This window comes from Acinonyx jubatus, chromosome D2 (genome assembly GCF_027475565.1).
Source record: "Acinonyx jubatus isolate Ajub_Pintada_27869175 chromosome D2, VMU_Ajub_asm_v1.0, whole genome shotgun sequence".
NCBI lineage: Eukaryota > Metazoa > Chordata > Mammalia > Carnivora > Felidae > Acinonyx > Acinonyx jubatus.
In genome coordinates, this window is record NC_069393.1 from 31,360,776 (window position 1) to 31,379,649 (window position 18,874).

At 57.5% G+C, this 18,874-nt stretch overlaps 1 protein-coding gene across 5 annotated transcripts in view; it reads left to right on the top strand.

Annotated features, from left to right (window-relative positions):
- The window catches only part of CDH23 (cadherin related 23), a 415,090-nt gene that overhangs the window by 247,758 nt on the left and 148,458 nt on the right, over positions 1 to 18,874 (top strand). For all 5 annotated transcript variants that reach the window (XM_053207271.1, XM_053207272.1, XM_053207269.1 and 2 more), the window contains exons 12-13: positions 8,403 to 8,552; positions 9,016 to 9,174. In XM_053207271.1, coding sequence (XP_053063246.1) covers positions 8,403 to 8,552; positions 9,016 to 9,174 — 309 coding nt within the window. The remainder of the gene's footprint in view (positions 1 to 8,402; positions 8,553 to 9,015; positions 9,175 to 18,874) is intronic.

Below are 18,874 nucleotides of genomic sequence, written 5' to 3' on the forward strand. Positions count from 1 at the left end.
GGAGGAGGGAGGGGGAAACAGGATGGGTGAAGGAGGAGGAGGGAAAAAAGGAGAAATGGAAAAGAGAAAGGTGGGGGGGGGGTGGAGAGCAAGGAGAAGAGGGCTAGAAGGAAAGGGAGGAGAGCAAATGAGGAAAAGGGGAAGGAAGAGGAAGGAGGGGCAGAGAAGGCAACAGCAGAGGAGGAAGTGGAGAGAGGCCTTAAGCGGCAGGGGGGGCGGAGGCAGGGGGAGCGGAAAGCAATCTGAGGAAGCACAACAGGAATTAACGGCCTTAGGAGAATCATCCCGGCTTGCAGATCTGGAAACTGAGGCCCAGGGACAACAAAGGGCTTGCCGCAGTCACACAGTGAGCCATGGCCAATCCAGGGAAAACGGTTCCTGTCCACACTGCTCAAGGACCCGATCCACAGAGGAGCCGGGGAAGGAGGGTCTGGGTAGGCTGAGCACCTGACATTAGGGCAGTGTCCTTCGCCCCACGTGGGCCTGAGAGGCAGCCCGCTCCCAGGGCAGAGAAACTGAGGCTCTGAGCTGGACAAGCCTGGAATGCAGGAGAGAGGCAAGGCTGAGCGTGTGCCGTGGTCTTAGCTGGGGCCCTGCTCCCGGACAGGGCGTGGGGCGGGGGGACGGTGAAGAGACAGAGGGTGGTCCTTTACAAGCAGGTGCCGCGTCAGTCCTCCCGGACTCTGAAACGTGGAAGGTCCCTGGGGGTCGAGGCAGACTGAGGGGATGGAGGCAGTGACCACCGCAGGGCTCCTTCCCATTGCCCCCTGGACTCCAGCTTCACGTGGGCAGCCTGCCCTGGGGCAGCGGGCAGGGCCAGAGGAGTGTGGTACGCCCACCAGGTGTAGGGGACTGTCAGGAGCAGTGATGGGAAGGGGTGCTGAGAGGCCCGCCCTGCCAGGGTTCACATTGGCATGTCTGATTGGGGTTAATTAAGTGAAAGGCTGGACAAAGGAGTGATAAAGAATCGATCTTGGGTGGACTTTGATTTCCTGCCGCTCGATAGCATGGATTAGACCCACAGAGCACAGGGGAGAAGGGAGACCTACAGCCCCTGCCCAGGCGGGAGGGGGCTCACTCACCCCTGCACACATCCAAGCCTTTGCCCTTCTCCGCCTGCCCCTCTCATTCCTGGCCAATGTCTGGAAATCAGCCCTTCCCCACGGCCACCTCCTCCCCTCCCCCACTCTCTCCCAGAACGAGAAACAACAACCCTTACTAAGCACTCGCTCAGCCCCGGGCACTTTACCAGGACCTTGCAGCTCACCCAACAAGAGTGCTATCAGGTGGCCCTCATGCTTTCCATTTTGTGGATTGGGAAATTGAGGCTCAGAAGGGTGAGGTCTTTTGTGCCAAGTCACACAGCTGGAAAGGGCGGCGCCTCTGTCTGGAGTAGATCCAGCCCCCAGAGGCTGTGCTTTTAGCCTCCACTAAAGCTTTGGGCTCCACACCCTGGAGTTTCTGGTCACGGGGCTCTTCCCTGGCAGGTCTGAGTCCTGGACACGGCTTCTGCGAGGGTGGCGCGAACTCTCGGGGCACATCTGGGCACTCCGGGCCCCAGCCCCATTCCCAGCTCAGGCTAAGGGTGTCTCACCAGCCCACAGAGCTCCCTGGCTCTTTTCTGTCTTACTTCACAACACTGCCCACCCCCAACACAAAGACCTTGGCCCTTGCTGGCCTCCCCTGGCCCATCATACATCTGCGTGACCCTGGACCTTCCTCTTTTGCAGAGAGGAATTAAGGTCCCTACCTGGGTAGAGGGTAGTGCACAGGGTAAGGTGAGTACCTGTAGCGTTTGGGGTACTAAGGGGGGAAAAAAGCACAGAAAGCTACTTCTAGGAGAGCCTCCTGTCTTAGGCAGGAAACCAGAACTCACGTCACCCACCAAAACAAGACAGGGCAAAGAGACAACGCCGCTCCTTAATCCTGTGGGTGTGCCTTCACAGATGAAGCGGGATCAGGCTCCAGGATTGAGAGTGAGTTGCCCAAGGTCACACAGCTAGAAAGCGACAGTCTAGTCCCCAATCTGAACCTTTCTCTATTGCATCCTATCATTGGTCACCACACAGCTACTCCCCTGACCTATGGCGGAGAGAGATGAACCTCTCCAAGGGGCGAACTGGCAGGGAGGTGCCCGAGGAGGGTGGGCAGAGAACCAAGCAAGAGCTGTGAAGGAGGCACCTGCAGGCCTTACGTGCAGGAAAGGAGTCTGGGGGCCGAGCCAGGCCTGCCTCTCTTTGGGGACCAGGTCGTCTGCGAGGGACATGCCAGTGTCTAGAACCTGCAGGTGATGACCCAGGCAAGCCGTGTTCAGGAGTCAGGCGCAGACTCTGAGAGAAGCCAGGCCACCCCCATGCAAGCCCAGGGCAGGGGTCTACCTGAATCTGAGTCCTGGAGGAGGGAAGGGCCCTGTGCGTGCAGCTGTTGTGAATGTAAACACCCCCCTGGGCCCTCCCAAAGTTGTGAGCGTTCTGTGAGCTGCTGCCCTAAGAGGGCCCGTCGCACACTAAGCTCTCAATGACTAGTTGGGAAAACGCTGCTGGTCCACTCCATGGAGTCCGGTGACCATTGGGACTGAATGTGGGTCCCCTGGCTGTGGGAGCTGCAAAGAGACTGGGGGGTGGGTGGTACTAGGAGGCAAGGCTTGAAGGCCACCCCCCACTTCCGGCAGCGGGAGGTTGGGGGGGCAAGGTGTAAGGGGAGCCGAGGTGGGGGGGCAGCCCCTTCTGGCAGCGGCTGATAAGGAGGGCCCGACCAGGACAGCTGCCCTCTGCGGGGCAGGGGTGGGGGGGTGGCAAGCCTTCATCACCGGAAGCAAAGCAGGGCTGGCTGCACCGGAAGGGGTGGGGGACAGCAGGAAGCGAGGAGTGATCTCCTGTGTCCTTTCCCCTTCCAGCAAACAAATAAAGCAGAGCTGTCGCAGCCCCGCAGGCAACCGCTGGCACCCCAGCCCGGTGCGGGAGGGCAGCGTGCGGCTCAGCTCCAGCTCTGGGACCCGCGGCTGCTGGCTATCAGCCTTCTCATCGCCTCTCCCAGCTGGAAGAGAATTTAATCCACCGGCCTCCTCTCCACACGCACTGGGACTCCTTTTGATGTTCCTCTTTATCTCCCTTCCCAACAAAATTGCCCCTCGACAGCTCCAAGAGGGCCTCCTGCTGCTCCCCCGCCCTGCTCTCTCCCTCCCAGCCCCAGTGAACAGCCCTCCGTTGGGCCTGGCAGTGAGTGAGGGGGCAGGCTGGCACCCCTCCACCAGCCTGGGCCCCCTGACCTTGGCAGAGGAGAACTTCCCCCGGGGCCTCACCCGCGCAACCGGAGGACCACCGAAGTCCTCCCAGGGCCAGTTCTTGGCTTGCATGGGGAACAACTTCCGCAGTGGGAGGGGGCTCTCCAGAGCTGGGTGGTTGAGAGCTCAGGCTGCCGAAGACAGAACAGACCCAACTTCAAATCCTTCCCTGGCAGCTCGGAGGCCTGAATAAGTTGCGCGCCCCGACCTCGCCTTCCTTCTCCATGAAAGGGGTGGATGGACGCTGATGTCCGTGAAGAGCCCAGTTAGGTCACAAGAAGCACACAGTTGGGGCTTGATAAACAGAAGCTGTCTGTCCGGAGGGCTGCCGTTAACAAGGGTTGTGCACTGCTTTCGTGAACTGGGTGAATATCACACGCGTGTCCCACCCCGAGGGGCTGACAGTCATAAGCCAAGAGTCCCAACAGGACATGGCCTTCTGGGCAGATTCCGAATGGGGCAGGCTGAGCATCTGATGGCACTTAGCGAGGAGGTTGCCCTGGGCTCTCGGGACAGCCATATATGGGGTCCTGACCACCGCGGCCGCAGGCCTGAGTGAACTTCCAGCCCCTGGTGGCAAATCTAGGAGATTTTAGTTGAGACCCAGAAACCTGGCCTGAGGGGCTGGTGCTCCTGCCCCGCCAGGGATGCAGGCCGAATCCACCCTGAGCTCAGCACCCGCCTCACCAGGCACCTCCTCAGTGCCGCAGGCTGGTCCTCCGCCCTTGCACCGCGGTGGCCGCTCCAGCCCCCACCCACGCACCCCGTGAGGGATGTGCTCGGTTTTCTCTCTCCAGCTGCCCATTCAGCACAGCTCGGATGATCCCTTTTCCTCCCCGTTCTCAGAATCGCTCCCGCCTTGCCTCGCTCCACCCCTCGGTTCTCAAACTCCCATCAGAACACCCGGTGGGCTGGCTTCACAGTGCTGGGCCCCGCCCCTGGAGTTTTCGATGGGTGGATCTGGGTGAGGCCCGAAACGTGCATTTCTGACAAGGTTTTAGGTAACGCTCAGCCACTGGTCCCTGTGCCACACTCGCAGAACCACCGCTGTGCCCCGGTATTTCCCACTCTTGGATGCACACTCGAATGGATAAGGTGGAGAGCGTTACAAGGTCCTGAGGTCTGGTCTCCCCCAGCCCACCCACGTCTGATTTGCTTGGTCCGGGGTGTGGCCTAGGCATGGGGCTATTTTAAAGATCCCCAGCTGACCTTGATGGCTGGTGGGATGGAGTACTGCCTCTCCGCCTCTCCCCTGTTCGCCCCCGTGGATCTCTATGAGCGCCACCAAGCCCTGGCCTGCCCCTGCTGTTGTCTCCTCCAACCTTGGCTGTGCAGCGCGGCTCCCCAGGAAGCGTGGGAAAAAATGCAGCTTCCTAGGCCCCACCCCGAAGATTCTGACACGGTGGCCGTGGGCATCTGTGTGCCTGAGTTTTAGAGCTCTGGCAGTTCGGATGTGCAACCAAGTGAGGAGGGCGGCCCCAGTGTGACCTGCGCCCACTGCCAAGTTCACCTTCCTCGTTTTAACCACCGTTCATCTGCTTCAGAGCTTAGAGTGGCTCCCGTTGCGCACGAACGCAGTGCCGGAGCCCTCCAGACGGTGCCTGCGGCGGGACTGTCCCCCAACCTCCTGCTCTCCCAATAGTCTTGCCAGCTTCCCTACAAGCACCCTTTGCAAAGCAGCTCGCCTCGTCTGCCTCATCGCTAGTCCTTCGTTCCTGCTCCTCTGCCTTTGCTTAGGCCAGCGGCTCTCAAAGGGTGGTCTCAGACCAGCAGCGGCCTGGCAGGCAGCACCTGAAACTTGTTAGAAGTGGAACGCACGTCACAGGCCCCAAACTACCAAATCAGGTATTCCCGGCGGGTGGGCCGCAGGCTTGTGGCTTAACAAAGTCTCCAGGTGATGCTGATACAGGGCTAAGGACAGAGCTGGCTCCGCCTGGAATCCCTCCTCTTTGAGCTCATTTTCCCTGGGTTCCTGAAGCCAGTTCAAAACTCCCCTTTTCCGGGAGGCCTTCCTGCTCCGCCTCATCTCAGACCTGCTCAGACTTTAGCCCGGGGTGCTCAGCGTTACCATCTCTGTTCACTCTGGGAACTCAGACTGAGCCGGAGCTTCTGGTGGGAGGCGTCCTGACCCCGCTTCCCTCGGCCTGGGAGCTGGGCCTGGGCTTTTGTCCTCACTCTGCATCCAACAACCTGTGCAACCTTGGGCGGCTCACTCAACCTCTCTGAACTCCCATTTCCTCTGGAGGGGGTTCTAAGTTCCAGTGGTCCTTCAGCTCCACCCTAGGGCCCGTGGGATAGAGGATGCACAGAGTAGTGGGTGAGGAAAAACTACTGGAAACCAATGGCTTCTTGAGCACCTACTGTGTCCCTGCTCTGATGGGGGATTACGCCGCCCAAGGCACTCCCAGCCAAGGGCTCCCAGCATTCCACAGTGACCACAGAGGGTTATTCCGTAGTTACTCTGAGTGTGTCTGTGTTAGTAATACCGGCACCTATTTATACAGTTACGGAATGATCTCCAAGGCATAGTTTTCAGTGACAAAACCTAACCCGGAACGATGCGAGTCGCGTGCTGTTTGCATCAGGGTGGGGGGGGAGGGGCTAGATACGGTAGTGCTCCTGGTGTTTGCGTGACAGAGCCATGGACAGGATATGATGGTTGCCTCTGGAGAAGGCTCTCCAGTGGCTGGGCCGGTGGGGACCGGGAGACCGACGTGTGCCCTTTACGCTTTTTTTTTTTTTTTTCCAAAAGCTTATTTATTTTGAGGCGGGGAGAGGGGCATCCCAGGCAGGCCAGAGCCCAAGGTGGGGCTCGTACTCACAAATCGCGAGATCGTGACCCGGGCCAAAATCAAGAGTCAGACACTTAACCGACTAAGCCACCCAGGTGCCCCTACACTTTTGAACTATGTGAAAATTCTCCATATCCGTATTTATCACATCTTAATATTTTCCGTGTTAGGAAAATTAAAACCTGACAATGCTTGGGGTCGTTTTCTGTAGGGATTTGGTCCAGGCTCCTGGGAGTAGGACATGGTGACATGACCCATCTCCCCCCACCCCCACCCCACCCGTGCTGCCCCCACCCACTTCCCTTTGGGTGAGGACCAGGTGATCTGAGGAGCCCTAGTCTCCCCTCACTATTCGCGCCCTAGGACCTCTTCCTCGGCTTCCCTCTCCCTCTCTTCTGGGTAGGGGGCTGCAGAGACCTCCCCACCCCCCTGCACTCCCAGAGGCTATGGCCCGTCAGATACGAAGGGGGCTATTCCTCTGGAGCAGCATGTGCTCCTGGGGTCCGCTCGGCCCCTCTCCCTCACCCTGACCTCGGATCTCACCATCTTTTCTCTCTGGTTCCTTCCTCCTCTCCGTACCTTTCCGGCTCCTTCTCTGTCTCCATACCTTTTGACTGACCGACTCCCACTGACAGAACTTGGTAAGTGAGCCTGGGAAGGGCAGGGGCTGGGGGAGGATGGTGGGCATCATGGGGACGGGGCTTCAAAGGGGGAGTTGCTCTACCTGCCCAGGCAGAGCTCAGCCTGCCCCCACCTTCTTGGGCCCCCGGGCCCTATGGTGGAGGGAGAGGTGTTGGTGTCACTTGCTCAGAGCTGCCACACTCTGCCGCTTTTGGCTATTAGTGCCCCTTCGGGCATTTAATTGATCCCCTCCTTCTGACCAATGGATTCCACGCCAGGGAAAACTGAGGACCCCACAACCTGACGGGGCCAAAGGAGCGTTGCCTATACAGTCTGCTGGAGTCCCTTTGCGCGCAGGGGTTGGGGGGTTGGGTGGTTCTGGACGCCCTGCTGCTTGTCTGTACCCCAAGATTAGCAGTGTTGTTTTGCCAACTTATAATTGCAAATAGAAAAAGAAGATAGAGACTGATGGGGACATATTAACATGCTTTCGCTCCACAAATGTGTTTGACCGCCTGTGGGACAGGTCCAGGACCGTAAGAATTTTGCAAACTGTCAGGCTTCACTGAGGGCATTCTTTCCAGCCAGGACCATCCCCATCTGGAAAGACTTCCTGGTGGCCTGGCTGCCCCACCTCACAGCAGGAACAGGTTCTGGAAGAGATCCCTTCCAGAGATCCCTCTGGTTACAAACACGTACACCGAGGGGTGGGGCGGGGCACCAGGCCAGGGGTGGGTAACACAGGATGAGCAGTGGGGACATTTCCTCCTGGGGCTGACAGCCCAGGTCTGAAAGCCACTGAGCACCTGAAATAAGGATCGGGAGACGCTCTCCACCGGTTGGCTGCAAAGCATGAGCATCTGCCTAGGTTGAAGGAGGCTTCTTTGGGGGTAATTTCTCCCCATGGAGGTTGAGTCCCATTTCTGAGCAGGTCAGACCCTGGGGAGTCAGTAAGTCACCTCTGCGACCTCCACCACTGGCTCTTTTGATCTGGGGTCTTGGGTAGCCTGAAGACCTCACACAAGGTGTCAGAACGAGCCTTCAGCTGCCGGACCACAAGCAGAGCTTGTGAAGGACATGGGAGCTCTGAGCTACCTGGGATCCAGTGTCTTCCAGGCCCCCACCGGCTGGCCAGTGTGGGGTACACAGGGGTTCGCTTTTCCATTCAGCTGCTTGGGTGATCCCATCCCCTGTGTAGGGAAGCCAGCATTCTCCCTGGTTGACACGTTCCAGGGGGAGGAAGGGGAAGAAGTTGTGTCCTGCTGTCCCTCTGCTGCCCAAGCCTACTGGGGACATTTAACTTGCTTCTCTCCCCTCCATTCCCTTCTGCCCCTCTTTCCTCTGTCTCCCTGCTGGGTCCTCCAACTGCAGATCATTCGCAGTTGGGGTCACTGGGACTGAGGAAGGGGACAGGAGGTGGGAAATGAAATGAACCAAACCACCTGGAGGGGACATTTTAGGCATCTGAAGGGATAACGAAGGCAAAAAGACCTGGTCGAGACTTCCAGAAGGCCCAGACAGGGACAGGAGGCAGGGTCAGAGAGCTAGGCCAGGGTCACCCAGAGGAGGCCAGACTGCTTTTGGGTGGGGGGGGGGGGCAGGCAAGCCCCACCACGGGCACCTCGTCCACCTCCAGCGAAGCCACTCGGCTCCTGACCTTGGCCTCCCGAGCCCTCTCTGACTGGTTTTTCTTCACTTTGCCCCAGGGCCTGAACAGCATGTTCGAGGTGTACCTGGTGGGGAACAACTCTCAGCACTTCATCATCTCCCCCACCTCTGTCCAAGGGAAAGCGGACATTCGCATCCGGGTGGCCGTCCCCCTGGACTATGAGACTGTGGACCGCTACGACTTTGATGTGAGACCCCCCAACTTTGCTGGGTAGAAGCTATCAGGGGAAGCAGGGGTGATCCCATCCCCTGTAAACTCCCCTTCCACCTCTCCCCATTCTTGCCCTATGTATCTGACTCTGAGAAGCCCACGGAGCCCCTGACAGGTGCTGGGCTGAGCCCCCCATTTTCAAGGAGGACAAGGAAATGTCTGGAAATTGAGCAGAATTTATAAGGCATGATCACAGCCTCAGAAGCCAATAGTGAGCCTCACTGCCCCAGCCCCTGCCAGCCCAGCCACCAGCAGAATCAGTGACCACCCTGGCCCTCTGGACACTGATGGGGGGACTCACAGCAACGCACACCTGGGATGGGCAGTGATGCAGACAGGAACTCCTTGTCAGGACCTGTAAAGGCCCCAGGGGGACTTTGGGGGGAGAAGGCTCCAGGAGCACGTGAGAGCTTACCCAGGCCCCTGCTCTGCACACCCAGCTCTTTGCCAACGAGAGTGTGCCTGACCACGTGGGCTATGCCAAGGTGAAGATCGCCCTCATCAACGAGAATGACAATCGGCCCATCTTCAGCCAGCCACTGTACAATGTCAGCTTGTACGAGAACGTCACCCTGGGGACCTCTGTGCTGACAGTCCTGGTGAGTCTTGCTCTTCTACGGGGCCATTGAGCTCTGGGGATGCCCATGGGGAGGCAGTCAGAGGGATCTGCCCAAGAAACCTGGGCAGTCAGGGAGGGGGTGCCCCCCCCAAGTCCCCAGAGGCTGTGGCGTTTGCATATTAAAGCATCTGGACTCTTTATAATGGGGCTCCCGTGGTCAGGGAGCACTGTGGAAAGAGCGCCAACCCGGGGGAGGGTGGGATCGGGCCAACGACACTGGTTTTCTGCCTTGGCCCTGAGAGGCACTGAGCCTGAGTAGGCCAGGAGCCCTGGAAGTGCCCTCTAATAGAGATAGGGGCCAGCCGGCTCCAAGGAGGGCCACCCTCGCTCTTGGAACACAGGCGCCAGGCAAGAATGGGCTTCTCAAGGGTATCTGGCCATCCCCAGCGGCCCTTGGCTGGGACTTTGACAAGAGGCCTCTCCCAGGGTCCGTTTGTATCAGTCGGTATTCTTGATGGCAAGGGACACAAACCCTTAAGTGGTTCAAGTAAAAAAGGACCAACTCGTGTAATTCAAAGTGTAAGTGATTTCAGGCGTGGCTGTATCCAGGCGCTCAGTTAGCAAGAATCTGCCTTTAGCACCGAGGTGCTGCTTTTTTTTTTTTTTTTTTTTTTTTACGTGGGCAGAGAGGAACACCAGCACCCCCAGACTTGCTTCTTACCAATTTATCACCCATCGTGGGAAAACCGTCTTCTTTTTGAGTAGTTCCAGCAAAAGTCCCAGAGCCGATTCTCCTTGCTGGGCCATCCTGGACCCAATCATCATGATCCTGAAATACCAGAGATGGGTCACACTCCTCCCGGTGGGGCCAGAGGTTGGGTCAGCTGCATGCAAATTCTATGGGCTGGAAATGGGACAGGGGCTACGCCAGAGGGGCTCCTGTTACCAGAACAGAGAGGGTTGGTTGCCGAGCAGATCCAAGTGGCAGTTTTATGGTATGCAAGCTCAGCTCCCACGCATAGTAGGTGCTCCATAAACGTGATGCAGTTCAGCTCACTGCTGCCCTTCCCTGCCCACTCTGAGGGCCTCAGGGGCCCCGTTTCCATTTCTTGTTCCATCCTTACTCTGAGCCAACACCTTGCCTGCTGATCCCGTGCCCCCGACTCCGAAGTGTGTTTACCGACAGATGGTATGAAACCGTATTGAGCCCCCAGGCCCTTCCCATCTGACAGTTATTAATATTCCAAACAGATGTTTAGCTTGGCGGGCCATCAGACAGAAACAATAAGTCTGCCATGGCTGTTTTCCTCTCCGCCTGCTTCCCCAGCCCGTGGCCCCGCTGGCTTTCACCAGGATGCTCCTTGCAATCAGTCACCTGGTGCCTGAGGTCCCACGGATCCTCTTGGCAGCCAGAGAGCAAGTGCCGGAGGCTGAGGTCGTCAGCTCCCCGCCCCCAGCCATCTTCAGATATCGGGGTGAAGGACACCCAAGCAGCCTGTGCTTTAGGGACCCCACCCCAACAGGCCCGGGGCCACATGGCAAAGATTTCAGGCGTCCGGCTTGGGGGGTGTCCCTGGGGATGGAGGTCTCACTTTGCACTCACAAGTTCCCACAGCCCTGGAGAAGGGTTGCCGAACCTAGGGAGCAGGGGTGGGGTGTGAAGGGGCAGGAGGCACACCTCTTGGCTGGTGGCCAGTTGCTGGGGTCAAGGACAGTGTGTTAGGCCCGGTCTCCTCTGGGGCTGCCACCAGAGAGTAGGTCCTCACACTGGGTTTTCTCAAGCACCAGAGCAGTTCCTGGGCCTGCGTAGACCCCGGCCCGGCTCCCACAAACCCCTTCTCCAGTTGCTTTCCAAATGCTCCACAGATGCGTTCAGCCTCCTCTGAGTGTCTCTTCCTAGGCCTGGCTGGTCTGGGCAGCCTCCAGTGCCTGAGTCTAAGCCTTGCCCACCTCCTTTTCAACACCCCTGACCCCAGGGTTGTGGAGTCGTGCAGATAGGAAGGGGCTCTTTCACCCAATGATAAGCTATGGTCCCAGGGCCGTGTGCCTGCAGGAGCTCCGGAGAGCACACGAAACTGGGCGGGCCCTGCTTTCCTTGCCTTTGGTGTGCGTTAGTCTAGCGACGTCACCTCTGAAAGCCTTCATTTCCTCATCTGCAGAATGGGCATGAGGCCACCCAAGACCGCCGTCAAGAGGTGTGAATGTTAGGTGTGAAAGAATCCCCTGCGCGGCCCCAACCCGACCGACCCACCATCATCTCCCAGGGAGCTTCCACAGCTCCTAGCAGGTGGCAGGTTTCATGGCCTCACCCACCCCCCTGCCCAGGCCTGACCTGGCCTCCCCCACGCTGCCATTTTCTGGGGTCAGTCTGATCTTTCCCCCTCCTTTGCTGCAGAAGGAGCTGAAGTTATAGCTGTCTGCTCAGGGACTGTGAAATTCCTTCTCCATGACCTTTTCTGGGATGTTATTAAAATGTTTCATGGGCAGTTGTGTCAGAAAAAAATTACGCAAGAAAAGGGAAATGTTTTAATTTGCACTGAGGAGGGCTGGGGCAGAGCCTGCTGTGAGGGGCCTCCCACACAGCACTGGCCCCTGCTTCCGTGGCTTATCACCTGCCCTGGGGTGGGGGGCGGGGGAGGCAGCAGGTTGACAGTGGGGAGGGGCAGCTGGAAGGAGAGGGTCTGTCCCCTCCAGCCTCGTCTCTGGCCAGGCTGGAAGGGCTGGACCCTTGTACCTCTCCGCTCCCTGGACCTCCCCCAGCCTAGATTTTGAGACCCTTCTAGCCCCCAGTTATAGCACAATGAGTTTCCACTGGCGGAGGGGAAAGCGTGGGCACCCAGAGTGCAAAGGCTTGACCGTGAGCACTGACTCCTTGGATGCCTAGGGCTGCTTCTCTTCTTGTACCTTATCTGTGAAATGAACAAGATAGACTAAGATGTGTCCTTGGTCCCTTCCAGACCTAGAGCCTGGGGCCGTCATGCCCAGAGGAAGGGGGATGGCGGAGCTGACCTCTGAGGGCGGCTACCCCTGTTAGTGTTGCTACTGCAATAATCATTTCGGTGGCCGTCACTGTTGAGTCCTAGCTGGAAACGGGCACTTTACATGCACTGTCTCTAACCCAAGAATGCGCTGCCACTCTCATTTTACAGGTGAGGACATGGACGCTTAGGTTAAGTGATTATAACTTGCCCGGGCCCCCCAGGCTACTTAGTGATTGAGCTGCAGTCCACAAAAAGACTGTCTGGCCCCAAGCCATAGGCCCTTAACCAGTGGGCTGCCCATCCAGAAGGTTCTGAGTTGGACCACTGAGCCTGTCCTTTCAGTAATGTTCAGAGCTGAGGGTGAAGAGAGGAGCCAGGAAGTGCCCTCTGCAGGACCCAGGTGGGCAGGCCACAGGGTTGCTCCAGGCATTGTGTCTCTGGGTGACCCTTGAGCCCTTCCAGAACCTCTGGCACCATCAGGTGAATTTTGGGCTGTGTAGGTCCCGAGCTGCTCAAGGGTCAGAGCTGCGTGAGCTACTCATACTGACGGGAAGACCAAGTTGGGGAGACCAGAGCACTTTGCCCAGGGAGACGGGAACCCCAAGGCAGCCCGGATTAGAAGAGGCTTCCTGGCAGGAGGGAGGATGCAGGACAGATGTCCATGCCAGCCAGGACCGGTCCTCCAAAGGACGACCATGCAGGGGAAGGGTGCAGGGGCACATGTACCCACGCATGTTCGGGGGGTGCACGTGAGGTATGCTTGTGGCGGGGGGAGGTGTCCACACAGGCATGGTCTTGTATCCGTACACGCACATGCGTATGCAGCTACGTGTGCCCAGGGGCATGTGTATATAACACACACGTTTGTGTTCATCAACATGTGTAAAGGTTCCTGTATCATGTTGGTGGCTCCCCATCCTCTAGATGGCGCTGCTTGTTCCCGTCTCGTATCCCCAAGCCATTCTGATTCTCACCTTCCAACCCCACCTCCTGACGTGACAGCAAGAGTCAGGTGGGAAGGCTGTGGGGTGTCTTCCTGGGATTCTGCTGGGCTTGGGGCAGCCCTGCAGCCTGACCAATTGGTACCTGGCACCTAGCAGGGTTTCCTGGACAGTACGAAAGCAATCCAACCCTTCGTTCATTCAACATATGTTTTACGAATACCTACTATGTGCCAGGCACGTGGCCCTGAGGACAGTAATGATGTGAATCTTGCCCTCATGAAGTTTCCAGTCTCCTGGGAAAGCCTGATGTTCATATTAAGAAATGAATCTTTAATAATTATTTGCTACGAGGGAGAGATAGGGGAACTATGAAACCTATCACAAGACACCTGACCTTGACTGACGTCAGAGAAAGCTTCCCTAAGGAAGTGGCAACTGAGTAGGCATTAATAGGTGAGTGAGGGGAGGAAAGCACATTAGACAAAGAGGGAATGGTATGTGCAAAGGTCCTGTGGCTGAAATCTAGTGAGGGGGGATGTGCTCTGTAGGGAGGTGGACTTGTATTCTTTGGACATGGACAGAGCTCAGCTCTTTCTCTTTTTGTCACCCACCCCAAATATAACCATTGGGCTGCTGTTCTGACAATGGAGAAGTCCTGTATCAAAGCATCCTCATTCTCTTACCTCTTCCTTCCTGGTGGCCCATGGCAGGCATGTGGGAGACAGCTGACAGAGGTGGTACCTGGGATGTGCGATGAGCCAGCCCAGCCTCCCACAATAGGGCGCTCGTGTCCCCAGATTTATTAGCTCCATGTCCCTGGGCAGTGGAAGAGGAATGCTGAGAAGGGACAGCAGCCAGGAAAGAGGTTACTCCTAGGGCAGATCTTATTGTCATCCAGGGCCTCTGTCCCTGTTCCAGGGAGACCAGGCAGAGCAGGAATGGGCAGAAGATGGACAGTCTGACAAGATGGGATTCTTCTCTAGGCGTAGAAATCAAAGCAGGAAGGAGAGACACATAAGAGCCCTGACTGGGCTGGTGTGGGGTCCCAGGACCAGCTCACAGTTCACTCAGCCCAGGGGCGGAGTGCTACCCCTCAGCTCCAAGGTGGCCTTATAGGGGCCGATAGGCATGGCTCCTCTCCCTCCTCCCTGCCCATCTTCCCAGCCTGTCCTTGGGAGACTGATAATGTCTTGGGCAGGGTCAAGAATCCTGTTCTGCCGCGGGCTGGCCACTCCGTTTCCAGGTTTGGTTCCCTTGCCCCCGGCTTGGGAAAGTACCACCTGCCCAGCACACAGGGCTGGGTTGCTGGGAGACCCCAGGGTGGTGACGTGGATGAAAGCAGTCAAGGGCTTACAGTCATCCAGAGTGGATTTTCTTATCAGTGGCCTTAAAGGACCCTGATCTGGCTGGCCTGTACCCCTTTGGCCTGCGTACAATCCCCGTTCTGCCAAGATGGGCCCTTGATGGTCAGCTGAGCCTGTGTCGTCCCCTCCGACCTGGGGAGGTGTGCTGAGAGGTCCTGTCCAGGAGGGCTGTTGTTAGAACGGAACGGGACAGTTGGGGAGGGCCCTCAGCACCAAGCCCGGCCAGCAGCGCGTACTCAGAGGAAGGCAGGCAGACAGCAGATGTGACAGGAAGGCTGGCTTCCTGTGTGTCAGGCCTGGGCATGTGCTCAGGGGCCTGGACTCCAAAGGCCGCACACTTGGCCTGTCAGTGTCTTGAAATTCTTAATTTTTGAACCAGGGGCCTCCCGTGTTCACTTTGCACGGGGCCCTGCAAATTACGTAGCTTGTCGTGGCTCTAGGAGCTTTATAATGCCCTGCCCAAAGGCACACCCTCCTCTGCTGTTTCCGTGCGTTCCCACGCTCCGTGCACGCTCGGTTAATGCTTGCTCTATGCCGTGCTCTGGACAGGGACCCTCAGCACATGTTCCTATCATGTAAGAAGCCACCCAAACTTGGCTGCATAAAACAGGAGCCGTTTTCTTACCCTCACGGATGGATTGGGTAGGTCAGGAACATGGAAGGGGCTCAGCGGGGGCGTCCTTCTCTGCTCCTCCGGGTGTGGCATGCCCGGCAGCTGGAGGCTTGTCCCTCCCGTGTCTGGTATCTAGGCTGGGCCCACTGAAGGTCTGGGTCTACCTGACTGTCGTGGGCACCCACACACGGCCTCCCCCCACGGTGCACACATCTCACACACACGGGTGCCGAGCAGGAGCCCTTTGGAGGAGGCCTCTGGGGAAAGTGTCCCAAGAGAACCAGGTGGAGGCTGTGTGGCCATTTCTGACCCAGCCTCGAATTCACACATTTGTGCTGAATTCTACTGGTTATTAGAGAGTCACCAAAGCGAGCTCACATTCAGGGGAAGGGGATGTAGACCCCCCCCCCTCCGCCCCGCTCAATTCTCAATGGAAGGAATCTCAAAGCACAAACACTGTGCTCAAACACAGAGGTCTCAGAGCCACTTTAGTGCTCACTCTAACTCAGTACCCCTTTACTGAGATGTCCTATGAGAGCATGGTGCCGTGAGAAAGCAAGTGCCCTCTCCTCCTCCTGGATGCCCTGCAAAAACCAGCCGAAGGGGAAACCCTTCAAACCCTGTGTTGAGCCTAGTCAGAGCTCTCCAAGAATAGAAGGGAGGGAGGGGGAAGGAAAAGAGAGTAATCCCTGTTGCCCCCAGGTACCCCCTGGCCAGTAAAGTTCCAGTGCCCTAGGCCTGGGTTGGCATTCGAGGCCTCCACACCCCAGCCCTGAGCTGTTTCCAGCCCTCTGCCCTGCCACACCCCTCACCCTCCTCTCCTGCTGACCAGATTGCCCCACTTCCCTTTACATCACCCACACGCTCTCACATTTCTCCCCCATCTAACTCTTCCTCCCTCCTGTCTGAGACCATCAAAACTCTGCTTAACCTAAGAGCCGGCCCAGTTGCTAGCTTCCCCACAGGAAGCCCTCCCCCTGATAACTGGCAGTCTTCCTTCTCCCCAGCTCCCCTGGGTACCCGGCACCTTGTTTTCCCTGGCAGTTCTCACGGCTCAGGGCTTTCGTGGCTAATGTCCTTTCCTCCCCACTGCACTTAGAAACGTCACTAGGGCGAGCTTAGTCTGGGGATGCAGACCCCCAGCCCAGGAACAGAGGCACGGGGGCTGGGAGGTGCAAGGGCCACCAGATTCCAGGATCGCCTGGGCCTCCCAGTCCTAATCAAGACCTGTGATTGCAAGGTCAAGGCTGAAATGCACCCAGCCCCTCAGCCTGGCTCTTCGAACAGGTGAGCAGGAGCTGACCCGGCTCCCTTGGCTGCTGCCCACCGTGCCCCTGTGTCTCTGCTGCAGAAGCCTTAGCCACTGTCCCCTCCCAGAGCAGGACTCCATACTCTCTGAGACAGAGAAGCCCCCAGATGATACTCCATTCAGTGGCTGTTTATCGAGGACCTAGAATGATGGCAGTGAAGAAGACAGACATCCCTGCACATTCCAGGGGCAGGAGACAGACGGTGAACAAGCAAGCCCAGAGCGTGTCAGATGGGGATAGGCGTCATGGAGGAAATTACAGCGGTGCGGGTGGGGAGCAACAGGGGTGGCGGTGTTACTGTGTTCTCTCCAGAGGTCAGGGAAGACCGACCTCGCACAGAGGGGGGCAGTGGATAGAGGCCTGAAGGAAATGAGGGGGGAACCCGGGAAAGAGCTGCCCCACGCTGAGGGAGCTGCAGGTGAAGACTTGAGACAAGAGCCTGGGGGTGTAGGTGGAGGAGAGGTGGCCAGAAGGTGACTGGCTAGGACAGGGAGCCCATCAGAAGGGCCAGCCAGAGAGCTCTGATGGTCACCGTGTGGGGAATAATAGGCTGAGGTGGGGTGGGGAAGAGGGAGGGCATGAGAGCACCAGGGTGGAAGCTGGGAGACCAGGTGAGAGATGACGGTTCCAGTCACAGGTGGCCGTGCTCACGCCCAGTTCTGGGCAATGGCTTTGCCCTTCTCCACAGGCCCAGCACGGCGCATCCCTCTCCGTCTCCACCTGACTTCCGGGTGAGCCCTGCACCTCTGCAAACACAAAAGTGGGCAGACACTGGCTAGGGGTCCTGCCTCGGCTTCTTCCCGGCAGGTTGGCCTTGGGCTTGTAACTTCCTTTCCCTGGGCTTCAGTTTCCTCCTCTATAACATGGGAGGATAATTTCCATCTCAGTAGTGTTGTGGAACCATCTATGGAAAGGTTGGAGTCCAGAGTCCCCACGTAGCCAACGCTTTGATAGTGGTATCAGCACCTGCTGCATGCCAAGTGTCCAGGACCCTCTGTGCTGTTCTAGAACAGTGGCCTCTCCGTGCTTCTGATAGCATTGGTTCAACCTGATTGTATCCTTGCACAAAGCTGGCAACAGAAATTGCCAACACGAATTATTAGTAAGTCTGGGAGATCGCGTGAGCTGATGAGCGGGTCTCGTCTAGATACTTCAGCAAAACCCAATAGAGACAGGCAGGTCAAAGCAGGGAAGAGCCCAAGCTAGACTTCTGGGACAAGCCTGGGCCACCTCTTCCACCTTCCCCTTCCTGAGAAGGGCCTCCTGGCCCCCCTACCTGGTGCTCTCCCACCCCACCCCCTCCTGACACCCTTCACTGCAGGCATCTTAATTGATCTCATTGTTCTCCAGTCCCTTGAGACAAGACTCCAGCTGTGCTTAAACAGAACAAAACCTCTTCCAATTTCCCCACCGTTTAAAAGAAAATTGAATATCTGCAGCCTGGGGAGGGGGGAGAGGGAGGTGAAAGACACACACACATATACACACACACGCATACACACAGTCAGCCCAGCCCAGCTCCCAGGCTTGACTAGAAGGCCTTTGTAGACACACCCTCCCCCATTCGGGGCGTGTCCAGGCTGTACTTCCGGACCCCTCTAATCTACTCCTGGGTTCATCGCCAGTCGGAGGGAACAGGTGCTGGAGGAAGCAGAGCTGGCTGCCGGTGATTGACGGGTCGAGTTCCTCTGTCTGTCAGGCCTCAGTGCTCCTGGGCTGTGTGTATCTCTTTAATCTAAATATCAATCCGTAAAACCGAAATGGGATGGGATGAGAGGTAGGACAGGCACTAAGGAGAGACAGAGAACACAGCAGGCTGCCGGCTGCCCACCACCACTCAGGGCTTCTGGAAGGAGCTTTGGCAGGGCCTGTATTAGGACCGAGAGCTGCCCGCCCCCACCTCTGCCCCTGAGGTGATTGCCCTGGACCTTGTTTAAGATCTGACCATTTTCACTCATCTCCCGTAGCTACTTGATTTTTGGCAAATTGACAGAAAGCCCCGTTGCCTATCAAGCTCTGGAACCCTCCCTCCCCGGTGCCTCCAGAATCTCCTGTCCTTGACCAGAGCAGCTCTGTCACTGACCTTTGCCCCTTTACCAAAAAATGGAAAGAACAGGCCTTGTGAGCTTAGCAAATCATAAACCCTTTGCGATATGTTAGTTGTCTCTTCTGGATCCGTGGTACAGAAGCAAGCCGCAGATGTCTGGGGAGGTCAGTAACCTGTCCAGGGCCAGCCAGCTTAGTGCGTGTGCAAGAGCCAGGATTCCAACCTGGCTCTGTCTGACTCCAAAACCCCTGGACCCCTCTTCTGCTTGCTGGTCACCATCAAGTGCCACCCCACACTGGGCTCCAGCCTCTTGTTGGAATAGGCCAACTCGAGAGTCCAGGGAGATGGGCGGAGCACGGGCCTCGGATACAGGAGCTGCTCAGTTACCGGGCGACCTTGAGCAGGTCCCTGGTTTCTGGGGCCTTGGTGTCCTTATCTGTAAAATTAAGGGGTTGTGCCTCACTCTCTGAGGCCCCCTCAG